The 18182-nt window shown below is 39.3% G+C and overlaps 1 protein-coding gene across 1 annotated transcript in view; it reads right to left on the reverse strand.

Moving 5' to 3' along the window:
- Nucleotides 1-18182, reverse strand: part of MMP16 (matrix metallopeptidase 16) — a 274840-nt gene that overhangs the window by 122698 nt on the left and 133960 nt on the right. Inside the window, exons 2-3 of the mRNA XM_004598102.2 lie at nt 16783-16931; nt 6824-6946 (exon numbers count right to left, since the gene is read on the reverse strand). Of these exons, the coding sequence (XP_004598159.1) occupies nt 6824-6946; nt 16783-16931 (272 nt within the window). The remainder of the gene's footprint in view (nt 1-6823; nt 6947-16782; nt 16932-18182) is intronic.

Here is an 18182-nt window from a genome sequence, read left to right on the forward strand (position 1 = left end):
GGCTGCAGATTGCCCAGAGAAGAGTATCTAGGGACATGTTCAAGCAGGAGTGACTGAGGGCTCATCTGACGGGGCAGAGATGACTCCTAGGGTCTCCATGGGCTAGAAGACTGTACTTGCAGATAGGTGAGGGAGAGGAGTAGGTACAGTTTAGAGAGAGGAAATTGGAGGGCATGTCTGGTTCAGGCCAAGGCACCTGACCACATGGGAGACTTGGGCTCAACTAAATAGCATTGCCTGCCATCTTCTGGTGATTGCAAAAGCTGAGGTGGGGGCAGTGCTCACCCATTAGTATTGGAGCAGGGGGTGGGTCACATCAGACTGGACTGCAGCACCCACCACAATATGAGTGAAACAGATCTAGGGGCAACTTCTGTAGGAGACTTGTGGACTCCCCTCTATGGGACTTCAGTACCCAATAGTTTATGCAGTGAGATGGGGGCAAAGGTGGGTTGAATCAGGCTAGACAACAAAACACACCTGATAGGATCCCACCTGATAGAAGCCTGGAGAAGTTTGGGCAGGGCCAGGTTGAAGCACATTCCAGCACATGCAAAAGTCAGCACTGAGGGCAGAAAATGCCAAGCAGGGCTGCTGTCCCTTCTGACAAACATGATATGTGATGCTTTTAGCAAGCCTAGTAGGAAGACTTGGGTTATTTCTTTACTAAGTCACAGCCCCCACTGGGAAGCATTAACAGTTGGAGTTTGGTACAGGCCAGGACAGGCAATTCTGCAGCATATCTCAGTGTTTGTAAGGGCCAGGTCTGGGGACAGGTTAGGCGGGGCCGGACCTCAGCACTCTCTGGCACACGAAGAACCAGGAAAGGGTGTGAGACATGTTTGGATAGGCTAGGCTGTAATACCAACAAGTGAAAGCTGAGACTGCATCTGGACTAGGCAAGATTGGGTCAAAGCACCTGTCAACACAGACTCAGGTCTGGAAACAGGCCTGTTAGGGTAATTCTTGGGACTTCCCTAGTGGGCTGTAGCTCCCACTGGTGAATGCAAGAGCTGGGACTGTGGATGAATCAGGTTGAGCAAGGCTATAGCACCCATCAGTATTTGTGTGGACTGGGCCTGGGGTGGGCCATGCTGGACTAAGCTCCAGCATACATTGGCAATCATGGAAGCCAGAATGAGTGTGGGGCAGACTGGACAAGGTTGCAGCACCCTTTGGGTTATTTGAGAGCTGGGTCTGGGAGCACGTCCAGCTGGGCTAGGCTGTGGCACCCACTGATGAGAGTTGAAATGGTTGTGGACCAGTCAGTCTTGGATGTAGTGTCTACCAGTGAGTATCAGTACTGGGGGCCAGCCATGTCAATCTGAGTAGCCGCACCCATTATATACATGCAAGAACTGTTCTTGGGGCCAGTCTGGTATGGGGATTTGGGGAACTGCCCTACTAAGCTGTGGCTCACACTGGTGTAAGCACTCGGGCTGGGGGAGCAGGCTGGGCAAGAACAGTACACAGCACACACTGGTGTGACTGATAGCTAAGGACAGGATGTAACCCAGGCCTGTTGGACAACAACGCCCATCAATTCATATGAGCATTAGTTCTGGGGATGTGCTAGGCTGGCCCAGGCTGTTGCACCCACTGGAGAAAGGCAGAATTAGGGGCATGCCAAGCTGAGCCAGGCTTTAGTATCTGTTGGTGAATGCTGAAACTGAGGCTGGGTCATCTCAGACTAGGCCACAAAACCAGCTGACACACCCAAGATCTGGCACTGGGAGAGGGCTTGGTAGGAGAACATCAGGGATTCCCTTGCTGGGCTGCTGTTTTCATTGCTGAGTGTGAGAGCTGGAACTGGGTGCAGGCCATGATGGGCTAGGCTGCTGTACCAGCTGGCAAGCTTGAGAGCCAGATTGGGTACGGGCCAGCTGGGCGAGGCCACAGAACCAGCTAATGCTGGGACTGGGTTTGAGATATGTCAGGTCAACCCCTGGCAGGCACATGATCTGAGGATGGGAACATGCCTGGCACAAAAACTATGGCCACTCCCCTGCTAGGCTTCACCTATAGCCAGCGAGCACAGAGCTAGGGCTGAGGACAGGCCAAGCTGTATAATGCAGCAATGTCTGTCAGCATATGCAAGGGCTCGGTCTAGGGAAGGTTAGGCTGTCCTAAGCTGTAGCACACCCAAGTGTGCATTACAGCCAGATGAGATATGGCTTGAGTTAGAATAGGCCAAAGAAGAGGCAAGCATGTGCACAAAAACCATGTCTGAGGGCTCAGCACGGTATCCTAGTGGCTAAAATCCCTGCCTTTGCATGCGCCAGGATCCCTTATGGGTCCTGGTTCATGTCCTGGTGGCCCTGCTACCCATTCTGCTCCCTACTTGTGGCCTGGGAAGGCAGTTGACAATAGCACAAGGCCTTGGGATCCTGCACCCGCATGGGAGACTTGCAAGAAACTCCTGGATCCTGGCTTCGATTGGCTCATCTCCAGCTGTTGTTGCCATTTGGGGAGTGGAGCGGTGGATGGAAGATCTTCCTCTCTGTTTCTTTTCCTCTCTGTATATCTGACTTTCCAAGTAATAAATAAGTAGATCTTTTTTTTTAAAGATTTATTTTATTTTTATTGGGAAGTCAGATATACAGAGAGGAGGAAAGACAGAGAGAAAGATCTTCCATCTGATGATCCACTCCCCAAGTGACCGCAACAGCTGGAGGCTGAATCAATCCAAAGGCAGGAGCCTGGAGCCTTTTCCAGATATCCCACATGGGTGCAGAGTCCCAAGGCTTTTGGGCCATCCTCCATTGCTTTACCAGGCCACAAGCAGTGAACTTGATGGGAAGCAGGGCTGTCGGGAATAGAACTGGCACCCATATGGGATCCTGGTGCATACAAGGTGAGGACTTCAGCTGCTAGGCTATCCTCGCCCAATAAACAAATAAATGTCAAAAACAAACAACAACAACAACAACAAAAACCATGGCTGAGGTGGTCTGGTAGGAGTTACTGGGGGTCACCCCGACTAGGCACCCCCAGCTGTTATGTGTGAGGCTTGCTGGGCTGGGCTGGGCTGCAGCACCCATTTGTTCACAGTAGATTTAGGGCAGGGGTGGAATTAACCAGGCAGCTGCATCCAATAGTTTGTGTTAGTCTCTGCATGTGACAGGATACGTGTCAAGATTGAGGTAACCTCAGCTGAGGTTTCCTGTCTATGCTTGAGTCAGACCCAGGCCACAGGTAAAATCACAGGATGTGTAGTCTGTCCTTAGAGCGCATATTTTAGGATTGGGCTTCTTCAGTTTCTGATGCCCATGCAATGTAGAGAATGCCCAGATGCACTCAGGGCACATGACAGCTTCCTCATCCAGGCCAGCACTGGATATCAACTGCCTCATTAGAGAATAGAAAACACAACCGGGTGAACAATCCTGCTGCCAAGCTAGCCGCAGGTGTGTGGATGCACTAAAACTGACTTGATCAGCCAGTAGGCCCTGGAAAGATTTTCTCGACCCTGGTGCAAAGAAGACAACAACGTGTCAGAACTATCAAAATCATTGAAGTAACAAAACCATCAGAACACTTCCTACATCCTGGTCTCCAAAGGGTTATCAAAGGATCGTCCCCCATCCCCGGGTGCTAATATGGTTTGCCAATAAGGAGCGACCCCTGCAGACACAGGAGAAAAACAAAACAAAACAAACAAACAAACAAACAAAAACCCCAAAAGGTTAGAACATATGTCCTACCCATCTTCCTGGATACCTAACCCTCCCCACCCTAACCAGAGGTCCACATGGGCATGTATTCTTCTTAAGTAAGCAATATTAAAAATTAAGAAAAAGAAAAAGAAAGAATTGATACTGGTATCACACTAAAGCAAGAATTTAATACTAGGAGAAACTATGTGCCCAGGAGGGGAGCAAGGGAGAATAGGAAGACAGCACACTGAACCCTGTACTGTATACTCCATTTTCCCCCAAAACTAAAATTGCTCTGATTATAAAACCTACTATTTCTAAGTTTAATGTGGCCTTTTCATTTCTTAAAAAAAAAAGAGCTTTCTCCAGCCTTACTTTAGTTTAGTTTAGTTCTTTTCTTTAGTTTTTTTTTTCCAACCATTATAGGTGCTCTTTGTTTTCTGATCTTTATAAGCAGGTGTGCAATGTTGTTGACCAAAAGTAGAGATAGTAGATATTTTTGTTGATGTTATTCCTCAAGGACCTCTTCCCTCAATTTCAAATTAAATAGATACCTAAAGTACGTACTAAAGTTGTGATTATTATCTTTCTGTATGTCATTGTTAACTAAGGTACTTTTTTTCTAGCTGTCATCAATGAATGGCAATTTTTCTTGGCAATTGTTTTGATATTTATTAAGGTGGTCATATGGGATTTCGTCTGCAATACTCCATTAGTATTGTTAAGATATAAATTTAAATTCTCTATACTTGACCTGCATGCTAAGTAACTCCTAGGTTTTCTGTTGTTTCTGTATTCTCTCAGCTTTTGCATTCTTCCCTTTGGTTCTAAAATGTAGTTATTTAAATTTAAATTTCTTTATTTTACTATATGTCCTTCAGTACAATTCAGCCTTTGAATTCTCACTTTACATTGTAACATCTGACTGGAGAAGAATTATCCTTCCAAGCCTTTTTCCTCTTATTAAGTACCACAAGTTGAATATTTTAGCCTAAAGAAAGCTGGTTAGAAGCAAAATGTAATCCAAGAGGTATCAATCTTGTAATTTTTAAAAGATTTACTTATTTATATTGAAAAGGCAGGTTTACAGAAAGGAGAGACAAGAGAAAAATCTTTCAACTGCTGGTACACTCCCCAAAGGCTGCAATGGCCAGAGCTGAGCTGATCTGACTCCAGAAGCCAGCAGCTTCTTCCAAGTTTCCAACATGCATGCAGGGTCCCAAGGCTATGGGCCATCCTCTACCATTTTCCCAGGGAACAAGTAGGGAGTTGAGTGGAAAGTGGAGCAGCTGGGACATAAATCAATATTCATACAGGACCCCAGTACTTGCAAGGAGAGGATTACCCAACTGAGTCATTGCGCCAGACCACAGTCTTATTAGTTTTTTTTTTTTTTTTAACAAAGATGGATTTTGTTTGAAAGCCAGAGTTACAGGGATAGGGAGAACAAATGGGAGAACAGGAGAGCAGGAGAGGGGAAGGGACTGGATCGAGCACAGATAGAGAGAGAGAGGAGAAAAGAAGAAAGAAGAGGACAAGAAAAAAAAGATCAAGAAAGGGAGATGTTCTATCCTCTGTTTTACTTCTCAGATAGTCACAATGGTGTTGCCTGGGCCAGGAGCTTCATTCAGGTCTTAATGTAGTTGGCACAGATCCAAGTACTCGAACCATTTTCTGTTGCTTTTTATGAGTCATGACTAGAGAGTTGGATGGGAAGTAGAGGAACCAGGACATGGGGGTGCCAATGTCACAAGTGGAAGTTTTTACTCAGTTTGCCACAACATCAGCCTCCACTGTAATGTTTTAAAATTATTTTTGCAAATGTAGATTGCAGATATAATAGAAAAAAATTTATGAACCAAAAATACTAATTATTGAATATCAATTTCATGGGCGTGGTCTAAATCTTCTTTCTTTGATTTTTCTCAAAAGTAGAGGAAAATAAGTTGACCGAGGGAATAATTCCGATGCATGTTATCTTAGCAGCTGGGACAATAGCTTAAGGTATAAAACTATACTTAAGATTGTTTCAAAAACTAGCAAAGTGCAAACATCACATTAAGACATATGTAGAGGGTGGGAGTTTGGGGGTAGGGGGAATTCCAGCCTATACAAAATTGCACCACATAATTTAAAATTCAAAATTCCAAATAAAGATATATTTTAAAAAGACACACATAGAGACAAAACAAAAGGCTTTTACAATTTTTAATCTTAAGCAGGAATTGTTATTTTCACAATTAATAAGATTGATAAAATTCCCTTCTTACAAAATGTGATAAAGATTATTGGAATTGCATCTATGAGATTCATGAAAGTAATTGAAAAAACGATTCCTGACACCCAGCTCTGTTCAGAGTACCCCTTTCTCTGTTTATTGTGTTGGCAACCTCTCTCTATTCTTACAGGTATTTGCTAAAAAGTCATTTCATTTAGGAGGCCTTTGCTGGTTTTCCAGAATGGACTGGCCGACCCTCGTTTCTATTTCTTTTGTATCCCATTTCTTCCTTTTCATAGCACGCACCACATTTGTATGATTGTTAATTTTTCCACATGACTGAAAATTCCATGAAGACAAACTGGGTCCCCAGGTTTTGTTTGGTTTGGTTTGGTTTCAGATGCTATATCCTCAGGGCCTACACTGTTCTTTGTTCATGCCGAGATTCAATTAACACTTGCTCAGTGAATAAATAAGAAGACTACGTTAACAGCAATTGTCACTTCAGAACAGAAGACACTGTGCATCACGGAAGACAACACAAGAATGGATGATCCACTTGAATAACTGCAAGAAATTTAAACTAGTTGGACTGATGCTAAAAGTTAATAGACTTACGGATGTTTGTTTGCATGGCAGTCATTTTTATGTTTCACTATCTTATTATGTTAAGATTATGGATATTTATTAAAATCTCATTGTTTTAGAATGCGTATCTCAGAACTGAAGAAATATTGGCATTCATCCAACAAGCCGGAAGAAGTCATAAAAATGACCAAGAGCTTCAAAGGATGTCTAAAATGTCCCCCAGAAGATAATTTACTTCCTTTTCAATTACAACTTCACATCCTTTTTATTAACTTAAACCCTAATATGTGAGCACCTATCAACAAATAGAATATGGCAACTGAAATGCCAAAACATCAGTAGTTCATTGTGGGTCTCATACCTGTAGGTGATGTGTTTGTGCTGCCACTTCTGTCCTGTTAATGCATATCGCTTCCGGCGAATATTAAACTTGGAGCTACCTCTCGTCTGGTCAGGTACACCACAGCGAGGCCTCTTCATCCAGCTGCAAAAAGCAATATGTTCCAATTATTTACAATAGCTTTAAACATTTATCTAGAAGGAAATCAACTCAAGGATTAACCTGAGACAGTAATGATGAAAACAACAAATCTTATAAATGGGGAGGTTGTCAGGTTTCTTGCAATTTGAATATAAGTACACAGACTATTTTTTGAATGACTAAGAATCACTGCCTTACTAGTTAGATATCTGATAAGTAACTATTGTCTCTTTAATCCATGTGAACTAACTGAACATTAAGGTAGTCTCATGCTTCTAACTAGAATTTGCTGTGAACGAGATATGAAACCTCTGGCAAGTCATTAATTTTCAATTTCTTTCTCAAGATGTGCTCTACTTTTGACATTTAAAGATTATTATAATTAGGTGCATTACTTTAAATTCAGCAGCAAATTTCTTTTATAATATTCTTCTTTAGTGAGGTTATCCAACTCTGCTAACATCATGTGTTGGGTCCAGCAGCAAACTTCGTGAAGTCACTCTACCTGGGCCACTAGTAGCAAACAGAGAAAACAAAACAAAACAAACAAAACAATTGGAGAAGGGAAACTTATCATTTGTCCCTTACCAGATGGCCAGGAGATGACACTGTTAAGTGGGCAGCACAGGAATTGCCCAGCCACTTCCTAATTGTTGAGTGACCACCATGGGAACTGTCTCCCCCACAGGTTTCCAGCTGAAGAGGAATCATAGAACCCTTAAAAGCCCAGGACACTTCCTTTCAAAACTGGGTGTTCCTGCCTGTCTTCTTGCAGGAACCACTCCAACTCCCAGATCTTTCCCAAGAAGCATCTTCCCCTTTCTTTGTTTCCTGTTGACATGCTCACTTCAGAAATAAAACTTTTGTCTGCCACCGATTCCCAGCTTTTTATTTCTATACTAAGCTAAGGGAAGAACCCACAAAACTTCGCCAATAACCTCTAGCATACATAGTAACGAATCGTTCCTTGGTAAAACATTTGCTTTCTTCTAGTTTTTACTTTACTTGGCAGTATTATTTTACTTTCAAAGTAGCAGCTATTTGTTTTGGATCTTTAAATCAAATTCTTCTGAAACACTATTTTTGAGTATGTAGAATAGCACTGTATCAATAGAGATTAACATTTGTATTTGAAAATAGATTGCCTTCAATTTATTTTTCCTTATAATTGGAAAATGAAGTGCTTTAAAGGTCTATTTATTTATTTAGCAAGTTAGTTAGTTACTATTGAAAGGCAGAGATACAGAGAAAGAAGGATAGAGAAAGAGATGTTCTGTCCAATGATTCACTCCCCAAACAAATACAAACACCGGAGCTGGGCATAGCATTTATATTTTATTATGAATTATAAGTAATCCAGAAATGATTGATGTTATACAAAAGGAAGTGTATATGCTAAACATACACATTCCCTGTCTTTTCTTCCCCTTCTCTCCCTCTCTCTCTCTCTCTCTCTCTCTCTTTTTAACCTAAAGGATTTGTACCTCTGTGGATTTTGGCATCCACAGGTCTCAGAACACACACATTCCTGAGGATACAGGAGGAAACTGGGAGAAGTTCTTTCACACCTTCACCTATATGCCTTGTTATCACCTCTACAAAATAAACAAAGCACAAAAACAAAGAAACAAGCAAAACATGATTGTCCTACCCAAACTTACACAAGCTGATTTGATGCCTTATGAAAACTGAAAGTCTTAACAGTTTCCAAGGTTTACATCAGAAACCCAACTATCATAATCATGAATCCCTTGTCACATCCACTTAAAATATCCATCATGTTTCTCATTCTCATCATTGTCTTTAGAAAAATCTTCCAAAAGCAAATACATAACTTCACCATGCTTGGAATGAGAAATGCTTATAGAAAGAAGTCTTATTCTGGCTACTAACAGTGGCATGTTCTGTTTCACTATTTCCCAATATGTGCTCAGAATTATACAGAACTAAACGATATCCCACCCGTGTATATGGTGACCTCTGTTTGGAAGGTCCTTTCCTCTATGTTCATCCTGAGAATCTTATTTATACTTTAGTATTCAAGTCACACAGGTACACTGGATATTCTGATATGTGTGTGTGTCTGTCTCTGACCTGTGAGAGTCCAGGATGAGAAGGTTTGCACACAGTGCAGTTTCCAGCAAGGAGCGGGAATGAAATGAATTAAGTCTACCTATCCTTACATAAATTGATCTCCCTCACCATTCAAAAAGTTTCCTGCAATATTCAAAGTCCAGCTCTGTGTTCTTAACTCATGGATACTGTGTGATCATGACATATAACATTAGATGTGATGCAGGCAATTTAAGAGTAGGAAATAATAAGTCCAGGCAACATATAATATTAACTAATTGTTTAAGTGAAGAATTCCTAATGAAACTCAGCCAAGTAAAGAACATTCTATGTTAATTTTGCTAACAATTGTATGAAATATTCTGGCAAAGACACATTAACTGGTATTATCAAAAATTCAAGATGCAAAATATATAATTGAAATGCACTATAAACTTGACTGATAGTATTTGGACTCAATAAGGATCTCAGCTTTTAATTTGACCCTGGAATCTGTACTTGTGGGGATCTTGAATCAGAAGATGGAGCGAGGGAAAGAATTGAGGTGTTTCAATGTGGCATGTGGACATCATAACCCTAAGGTCAAATGCTTAATTCAGATCCACAGAATTTCAAAGTAGCAGGCATATCATTGATGTTTTATTTTAAATAAATTCACCTTAAAACAAAAATATATAAAATCAAGACTAAACACACACACACACACACACACACAGTGAAACCTGTGAGCAGAGATTCTAGCTTCAGACTTCAGTATTCCCAACCCAGCTGTATCAATTCTTTAGCTCTATGAAGCAATTAAGCATACTCGTCCTTCTATGAATGAGATGGAGATGATGGTATCTCCCTTGTTGACTTACTGTGAAGAGAATTTAGCTAATTCATATAAAGTTAGTTAACTCACATGAAGAGCTTACAAGTATGCATACTATAACTTCCATTATGGCTAATTGATAATAATTATTATTTTATAGTTAAAGTTTTATAGTTACGTAGCATAGTGTTAGTAACAGATGACTTATTTCAACTCTGAGTAACCAGTTTGATAACTCACATAATTTTTTTATTCAAAAGAGATATTTTATTGGTGACTGGCTAATCAACACATCACTAATTTTGCTGTCTTCTGTTTTATGGAAGTAAAGTAGTTTGAAATGTCTAAGCGCATTTACAATATAAGCATGTTTACACATACAAATGAGTGTCCATTAACTTTAGTTAAACATTTCTCTGTTAAATGAGAAAGGCATTAATACCAAACACATAGGGTCATGCAATGTAGGACTCCAGGAAGGGCCTTCAGGGTGAGGTTCTTGGATCTTGTGCTCATACAATGATGCTGCAAGATGGCAGTAGTACACAGGAATGCAGCGGAATGTCAGATTACAAGAATTAATTACAGGGAATGAGACCACAAAAAGGTAACGTGTATATATACCTACCTTTGTCAAGAACCAACAAAAATGGCTGGTGGTCAAAATGCAGTTGATCTCTTTCATTTTCTTAAAACACTACTCATTACCACGCTATATTAGATAGGTTTCCATCTTCAAGATCTTTCTAAGATTTCATTAAAGATAAGAATAATATTTAGTATTTGCTTTTGACTTACTCCAAAAGATCCTTCTAGAAATGTTTTATGTATTTATTGTCATTTTAGAAATTCGGGTGTGTATCATTATCTTTGATTTCAAAAAATCAAGTAAAGTGGTTAGTGAGGAAATCGTTAGTAGTAACTTTTCTTAGAGCTCAATGTGCTGATAGCTGACAGCTTATATTGTTTCATAGTTTTTGTTTCTGTCAACTCATTAACTGCCTGCCTGGACATGCGCGTTTTTCACAAGACTGAAATGGCAGTGGATTTAGTGTCAGTTTTTAATGAATACTTTCATCGTTCACATTTTTTAAATGGGAATCTAAGGTCCCTGATGTTTTAGGTATTAATTATCACTCTGTAGCTATCAAACGAAGATCAATCTACCTGTGTGTATATGGATGGTACCAGTATATTCAGAAGTTAAGCAAAATACCTTTAATGACTGAAGGTATATCTTTTATACACAATTTGAAAAAGAAGCTGAAGTATCAGAAACTCAACAATCTATATAAAAAAGATTAAAACCATGAAACATCTTGATGAGCCAGAAATGGTGCAGTTCTTAATATAACTACATAAATACTTCTATCATAAATTAGGAGTTCATAAATCACCAGTTTGTAACCATTCTGTAAAAAAAGATATTCATTTTATTTTAGTAAGTTAAGTTTCTGGCGTGATCTGAAAAAAAATAGGCAGAATTACTCAAAATATCCTATACAGTCAATATTTTATAACATATTTTACATTATTATATATTTCATATTAGTAAAAGTAATATTAAAGTAATATTATGGAGTTTTAAGTTAAATATTTACTACTTTTTAAAAAGATTTATTTATTTATTCCTAATTGGGAAAGCAGATCAGATTAACGAAGAGAAGGAAAGACGGAGAGAAAACTCTTCATTCTACTGGTTCACCACCCGCGTGGCTGCAGTGGCTGGGACTGAGTCATTGTGAATCCAGGAGCCAGGAGCTTCTTAAGGGTCTCTGATACAGCCACAGGGCCCCAAGGCTTTGGGCCGTCCTCTGTTGGTTTCCCAGGTCACAAGCAAGGAGCTGGATGGAAAGTGGAGTAGCTGAAACGTGACCTGGTGCCCATGGGATCCTGACACATACAAGGTGAGGATTTAGCCACTGAGCTATCACACTGGCTCCAAATTTATTTTAAAATAATATCTCAGGGTGGATGATTAAAACAGTACTTAAGGCTTAGGATGCCACCCAATCAGTATTGAAGTACCTGTGTTGGAGTCCAGCTCAAGTTCTGATTCCCTTCCTGCAAAGTACATTCTCCAGGGAGGCAGAAGGTGCCTCAGGTATTTGGTTACCTGTCATCCCTATGGTACCCTGTATTGGGTTTTCTGCTCTTGGCTTCCGCCCCAATTATTGTAACCTGAACCAGCTGATGGGAGCTTATGGGAAGTCAATAGCTGATGGGAGATGTCTGTCTTCCTTAAAATAATTTAATGGTCCAGCATTATAGCACAGAGTAAAGCCACTGCTGTGACAATAGTGTCCCTTAAGGAAACTGGTTCATTTCTTGGTTACTCTGCTTCTGTCAAGTTGCTTGCTCATTTGCCTGGGAAGGCAGCAGAAGATGGTTCATGTGTCTGAGTTCCTAAATCCACGCTGGAGATCTCCATAAACTGCCTTGTTCCTGCTTGTCTTCCGCATCAACCCTGAAGCCATTTGGGGAGTCATAGCTCTCTTTCTTTCTGCTTCTCACTTTTTCTCCTTCCTTTTCCATGTCTCTTTCAAATAAATAAATCTTCATTACAAATTTTTTTTTGAAAAAGCAGTAACATTTCATCCAGTAGGCTAGAGTGCTTACCGCTGTGTACATGTAGAACAAACAAAAATGCAAATTGTAGTATTAACATTATGAAAGTACATCAAGCTAACAGTTACTGTTCTCTTTTTTGTTCTCCTTGATGAATACATTCTGTACGCATAATGCAGATTTTTTCACTCATTAAGGAGTTTAAGTGAACTTGCTTACGAAATTAGGTAACTAATTCAAAAATTAGGAGAACCCTTACAACATAAAATAATGAACTTGTTGGGAAATAAGTATTTATTACTCCCTTTTTATCATTGCTAATTAACCTAAAAGCAATATAACATGCCGTTTTCAGGCCTACCTAAATTTGTTGCTGGAAAACAACTAACTGTTTCAACATAATATGAGGTTTACTATAATTAAGATCATTATTTTTCATTACTCAAGAATTGTAAAATAAATATGCCACATGTCTTTTTCAAAGGAGGATATAACTAACTTAAACATAACTTAAATTAGGTAGCAGTTCATAGCATCTGAAAATGGATAAATCAATATTTTAATATCAAGGAATAAATTTAGATGTTTAACTAGCATCCATTTTTATGTAGTAATAGTCACCTAAAATTAATACCTTATAATTTGATCAAGCAAAGTAACAGAAGGCAATTTCAGCCTGAGTTGTTTCCACATATTTCTTTCAGATCACAAAAGCATACTGTTCTATCAGAGTAGTATCAGGATTATAATTCCCCAAATAGTCAGTGATTTGATCTAACTCAAGCAAGAACACTCATTGTGCAGATACATCAGTGGTGGAAAAAAACAGGTGGGGGACAAAGGAAGCCATGGAGTTTCTTTGTGAGTGACAGTGAGGGTGAATTCTCCAAACAAATATGGAAACTAGAGGACACATGACAGATTAGAAAAGGAAAACGACCAGCATTTAAAAAGACTTTTGGCCTTTCCCTTAAACATAGGTGCTGAGCATAACATTGCTTAAAGGAAAAGATGTATTATAAATTCAAAAATCAACAAACCAACCTCCATCCCCCAATGAAAAACATGAATTAGGACAAGGTTTTGTTAAAGTGTACACACACACACAACACACAGATACTGAAACAAAAGCAAAAATAAGCAACCAAATTGCTTTGCTTTTACATTTAGTGTTGCCTATGTAAACAGTCAACCTTTTTTCTATTAATGCTATGTCACAGAAATGCTACTTAACTTGTCTGCACTTACACATACCTAAATCTTTCCAAGTCTGGAATCTGAGCCAGTCAATGTGCGAACACATTCAGGTCTGTCTCTGTATCTGCACATGGTTCAGCTCTTCCTTCCAGACGATAACAAACTCTTCAAAACCTTTTGCTCATGAAAGGCCTAAGTAAAACCCACATGCCTTCTGCTTTCACTGTCTCCAAAAAGATCTTTTCCCAACTGCTTTAAAAAATGAAACCTGTGAGTCCCAAATATTTTCAACAAGATATAGGAGCGCTCAAAAAACTGGGGAGAGGAGATGCATAAACTATCTTTGGTGGCCTCTATTTGTTAAAATAAATTGTAAAATGTAGCCAGTAAGAATCAAGAACTTGCTGCTGGACTCAGAGCCCTGGCTAAGAGAGGACGGAGGACGGAACAGGTCAATCAACCACCTCAGCTAAACGTTGGACAGCGAAATACTGGTCAAACGAAGACTCCATGATGGACTGTGACAATCAGTGGCTTCTTCAATGACCTAATCGAGCTGGGAGGGATGTGACTGGCAGCGATCTATAACTGGAAGACTATTAAGACCACTTGAGCAAGTATCTCATCATGCCCCACATCTGGGACCTTGGGTGGGTGGGAGACTGGGTGGGGATTCTCCCTCAATATCCCCCTTCACCTCAGATACATAAATAATATAATAAAAATATATACTAAAAAAAAGAACTTGTCCATTTCTGAACTGATGATAATTCAGATAATTTAAAGGAATTTGCTTCCAAGTCCTCTATTTTTACTTGGCAATATATGCCATAATTTTTAAGAATGTGAATTAGGTACTGGCAATTCTCAAATAGGGAACAAGGAAACTCTACATCACCATAGAAAATGCTAGATGAAGAAGTCAGTTTAAATAGAACTCTTCACTACACCCAGAGGAATACAGAGCTTGCTGGAGGTGTTTCTTTTTAATCTAAAATTGCATGTATTTGTGATAAGTGGTATATTATTACTTAAAATGAAAATTTGATGTGCTAGTAAGAGATAATTACAATTGCTTAGGTCTAAAATGGCAAAATCGTATTTTCAATATTGTTAGTGAATTTCTAAATGAAAAACTATATATATATATATATATATATATATAGAGAGAGAGAGAGAGAGAGAGAGAGAGAGAGAGAGTCAAAGTTATGGAGAGAGGTAGAGACAGTGAGAGATCTTGCAATAACTGATTCATTCCTTAGTTGGCCCCAAGGTGAACACTGGGACAAAGTCAGCAGCCAGGACTTGCATCCAGATCTCCCCGATGGGCATGGGCACCCCCTACATTGGACCAACTTCCACTGATTTTTCTAGGTTGTTAGCATAGACTTAGATGAATAGTGAAACCAATGGGATTGAAGCAGTCATACATTTTGGATGTAAGGGCTGAAGGCAACATATTCTCCACTATGCCACAATACTAGCACAGAATATGTTACATACATTTTTTATTTTATTTTCCAAAATGTGAAGCAAAGTTCATAGCTGTAGAACTTTTAAAAGTGTTAAGAGACTGGTGCGATAGCTTAGCAGCTAAAGTCCTCACCTTGAACGTGCCAGGTTCCCACATGGGCGCCTGTTCTAATCCTGCAGCCTCACTTCTCATCCAGCTCCCTGCTTGTGGCCTGGGAAAGCAGAGGAGCACTCCCAAAGCCTTGGGATCCTGAGCCTGCGTGTGAGACCTGGAGGAGTTCCTGGCACCTTGCTTCAGATTGACTCAGCTGTGGCCATCACAGCCACTTGGGGAGTGAATCATCAGACGGAAGATCTTCCTCTTTGTCTCTCCTCCACTCTGTATATCTGCCTTTGCATATAAAATATATAAATTTTTAAAAAGTGCTAGGAGAGCTAATGTATGTTACTTTTCAAAATTACTTTGAAGTTTCATTTTATAGTTCCTTTTGCAACATGTTCTAGTCTTGACAAAACAAATATGATTCATAAGCAATAGAAGGCAAAGTAAAATTTCAAAATTATGTATTAAATTACTTTTATATGTCAGAATTAAGTCTATTTGATTACAGTTATGTCAGCATTCAAGGATTAAATAAAGAGCGAATTTTGTGTTTCTTATGTTGCAATGAAGGAAATATTCTCAGACTATGTCAGAGAACTGTGTCCTGGACCTTGCTTCGCCCTGACATTCAGGTCCTTTTTCTGATACGTAAAAAGAGAAATGCATTCTTTTCTTGCTGTTGCAGAGGATTATTATATGATGAACAAACTAAAAAAAATCAGAACACACACAGAAAATGGCAATATACTGATCATGTGAGTATCAGATATTTTAAGAACAGTAACAATTTCCCTCCACTGAAAGTATTTATGATTTCCTGTTTTGGAGTCCATATACTAACTTTGAAGAATTTGCTCTGGGCTTCCCTAAAACTAATTCATGACGTTAGTATGGGACCCTTGTACCCACAAGAGAGATGAGGTCATGCAAATAAAGGAGGTGCCTTCAGATCTGTGCAAGTATCTGCTTCAACCAGAGCCATGATATCCAGGAAGAAGTTACTTATTGAATAAAGAAATAAATGATGGATGAATCAACTCATACATTATATATTATTAAAAAGTAAGAGTAATCCTGTTGTAAACAAGAAATTGAAAAGGAAGACTGGGTGAAAATTCTTTCTTGGTTTAAGCTATTCAGAGATACCTCAGCAGTGGGGAATTGATAGACTGTTGTCAACCAGCTCACCAATACCAGTCCTCCCACCCCAAAATTTTCCAAAATATATGGTGTACATAATTCCATTATGGGCCAATGCCAAGCGATTGATGTGACCTGTCATATGTGAGATGTATGCACACCACAGTCTTGGAGCAGTTCCATCACTCACTGCATTTCTACCTACCACCACACACCAACTCTCCCTCTTCTCTGTTTTCATTCCTATTTTGAACAAACAAAAGTCCCTAAAATCAGGTGAGTAAATGTGACTTCTGGCTTTAATCATTTCACACCATTTCAGAGGAGTGGAATGAAAATGAGTGAATTCCAAACAAAAGATTAGCATACAAACGATGTCACTTGTGGTTGGAAGAATTCATATGATATTTTCAGACTTCTCAGTTTGGCTCAAGGAACAAAAAAGAAAGGAGCACAGGTGTCATTACTTACTCGATGGTGTTTCTGTCCACTTTTCCTGTCATGTTAATGCCATAGAACTGCTGCATGGCAGCTAGGGCCGACTGCATGGTCTCTGCAGAGCGCAGTACTGACATTCTTGGGTCAGTCGGTGGAAGGTAGCCGTACTTCTGTAACCAAACCTGCAATAACAAGTACAGACTCTTTCAGATCATCTTTGCAGTTTAACAACAATTTTCCTGGTAATTATTTTATACCTACAATCGATTTATAAACTTTTTTTTTTTTTGCATTTACAATGGCAAATATTCACTCATCCTTGATCTTTTTTTTGCAGCCATATTCTGTAGGTTTGGTTGTTTTTGATACAATTTGAAGGGTCATTATGGCTCTTAGTAACACAACTACAAATGCTAATTAAAAAAATAATTCCTTGGTAAGAGTACACAATATAAAATTCAATAGCAAGTAGGGAAAAAAGTACCATACAGCCGAAGTAGAACATACTTTAATGTACGTTTAAAATGTTTTAATGTAAATTTATATTCTAAAACTTGAATAAACTCATCCCTGTCCTTGAGACACAGAAAATCTCCCAAAACATACACTTTTTTAACAGTAGAATTCCCTCAAGACATCAATGGGGTAAGGACAAGTTAAAACTGCTTCTGCCACATGTAAGAATCTATTTTTCCCAAACAGTTGTGACTATAGGCGCAATGAATAGCACCTCTACAGATAAACCGTGCTGTTGTGTCACACATTTTGGATGTAAAGTTTCATGTATCTAAGGTATTATTTCATCATGCTATCTCCAAGGACAGATAATAATTTCATGTAAAGAATCTTCTTTCATCACAATTAAATAATTCACTTTCATTCACCACGTTAGCAATCAAATTTGTGACATTAAGAAGAAACTTAAACACAAAACATGTTCATCCTTCTCTTCAGGGTTCTCATGGTTTTCTTCTTCCCCTTTCTTGATGAAGAAGTATTTGGGAGGATACAGGAAAAACAAAACAAACACAAAATGATGAGAGCAATAACTGAAACTCTAAATAGAGTTAGATGTTGAAAGTGATAGACAACTCAGAGTATATCCTGCTGGCCTTTACCTCTGCCTTTACCAGGGCTCTAAGATTTCATGAAACACATTAAATGATCTGTCCAATTGATAGGGTCAGGTGATACTGCCCAGCTAGTAAAACAGAAGTCATGTATTCCGCGGGGAGTCGCCACCATGGTGTGTGTTTCCCTGCCCACCTGTGTTTATTCATCACATAAACAGTCTTGCTTGAAACTACCTCTTCACTGGATGATAGCTATCCTTTCCCATTAACAGCACGAATAAAAGTTGATTTTCACCAAAAGAAATGGCTAATAAATACATGTCAAAGAAGTGAAATGAGAAACCAAGAAGTAAAATCTTT

Source organism: Ochotona princeps, chromosome 9 (genome assembly GCF_030435755.1).
Source record: "Ochotona princeps isolate mOchPri1 chromosome 9, mOchPri1.hap1, whole genome shotgun sequence".
Taxonomy (NCBI): domain Eukaryota; kingdom Metazoa; phylum Chordata; class Mammalia; order Lagomorpha; family Ochotonidae; genus Ochotona; species Ochotona princeps.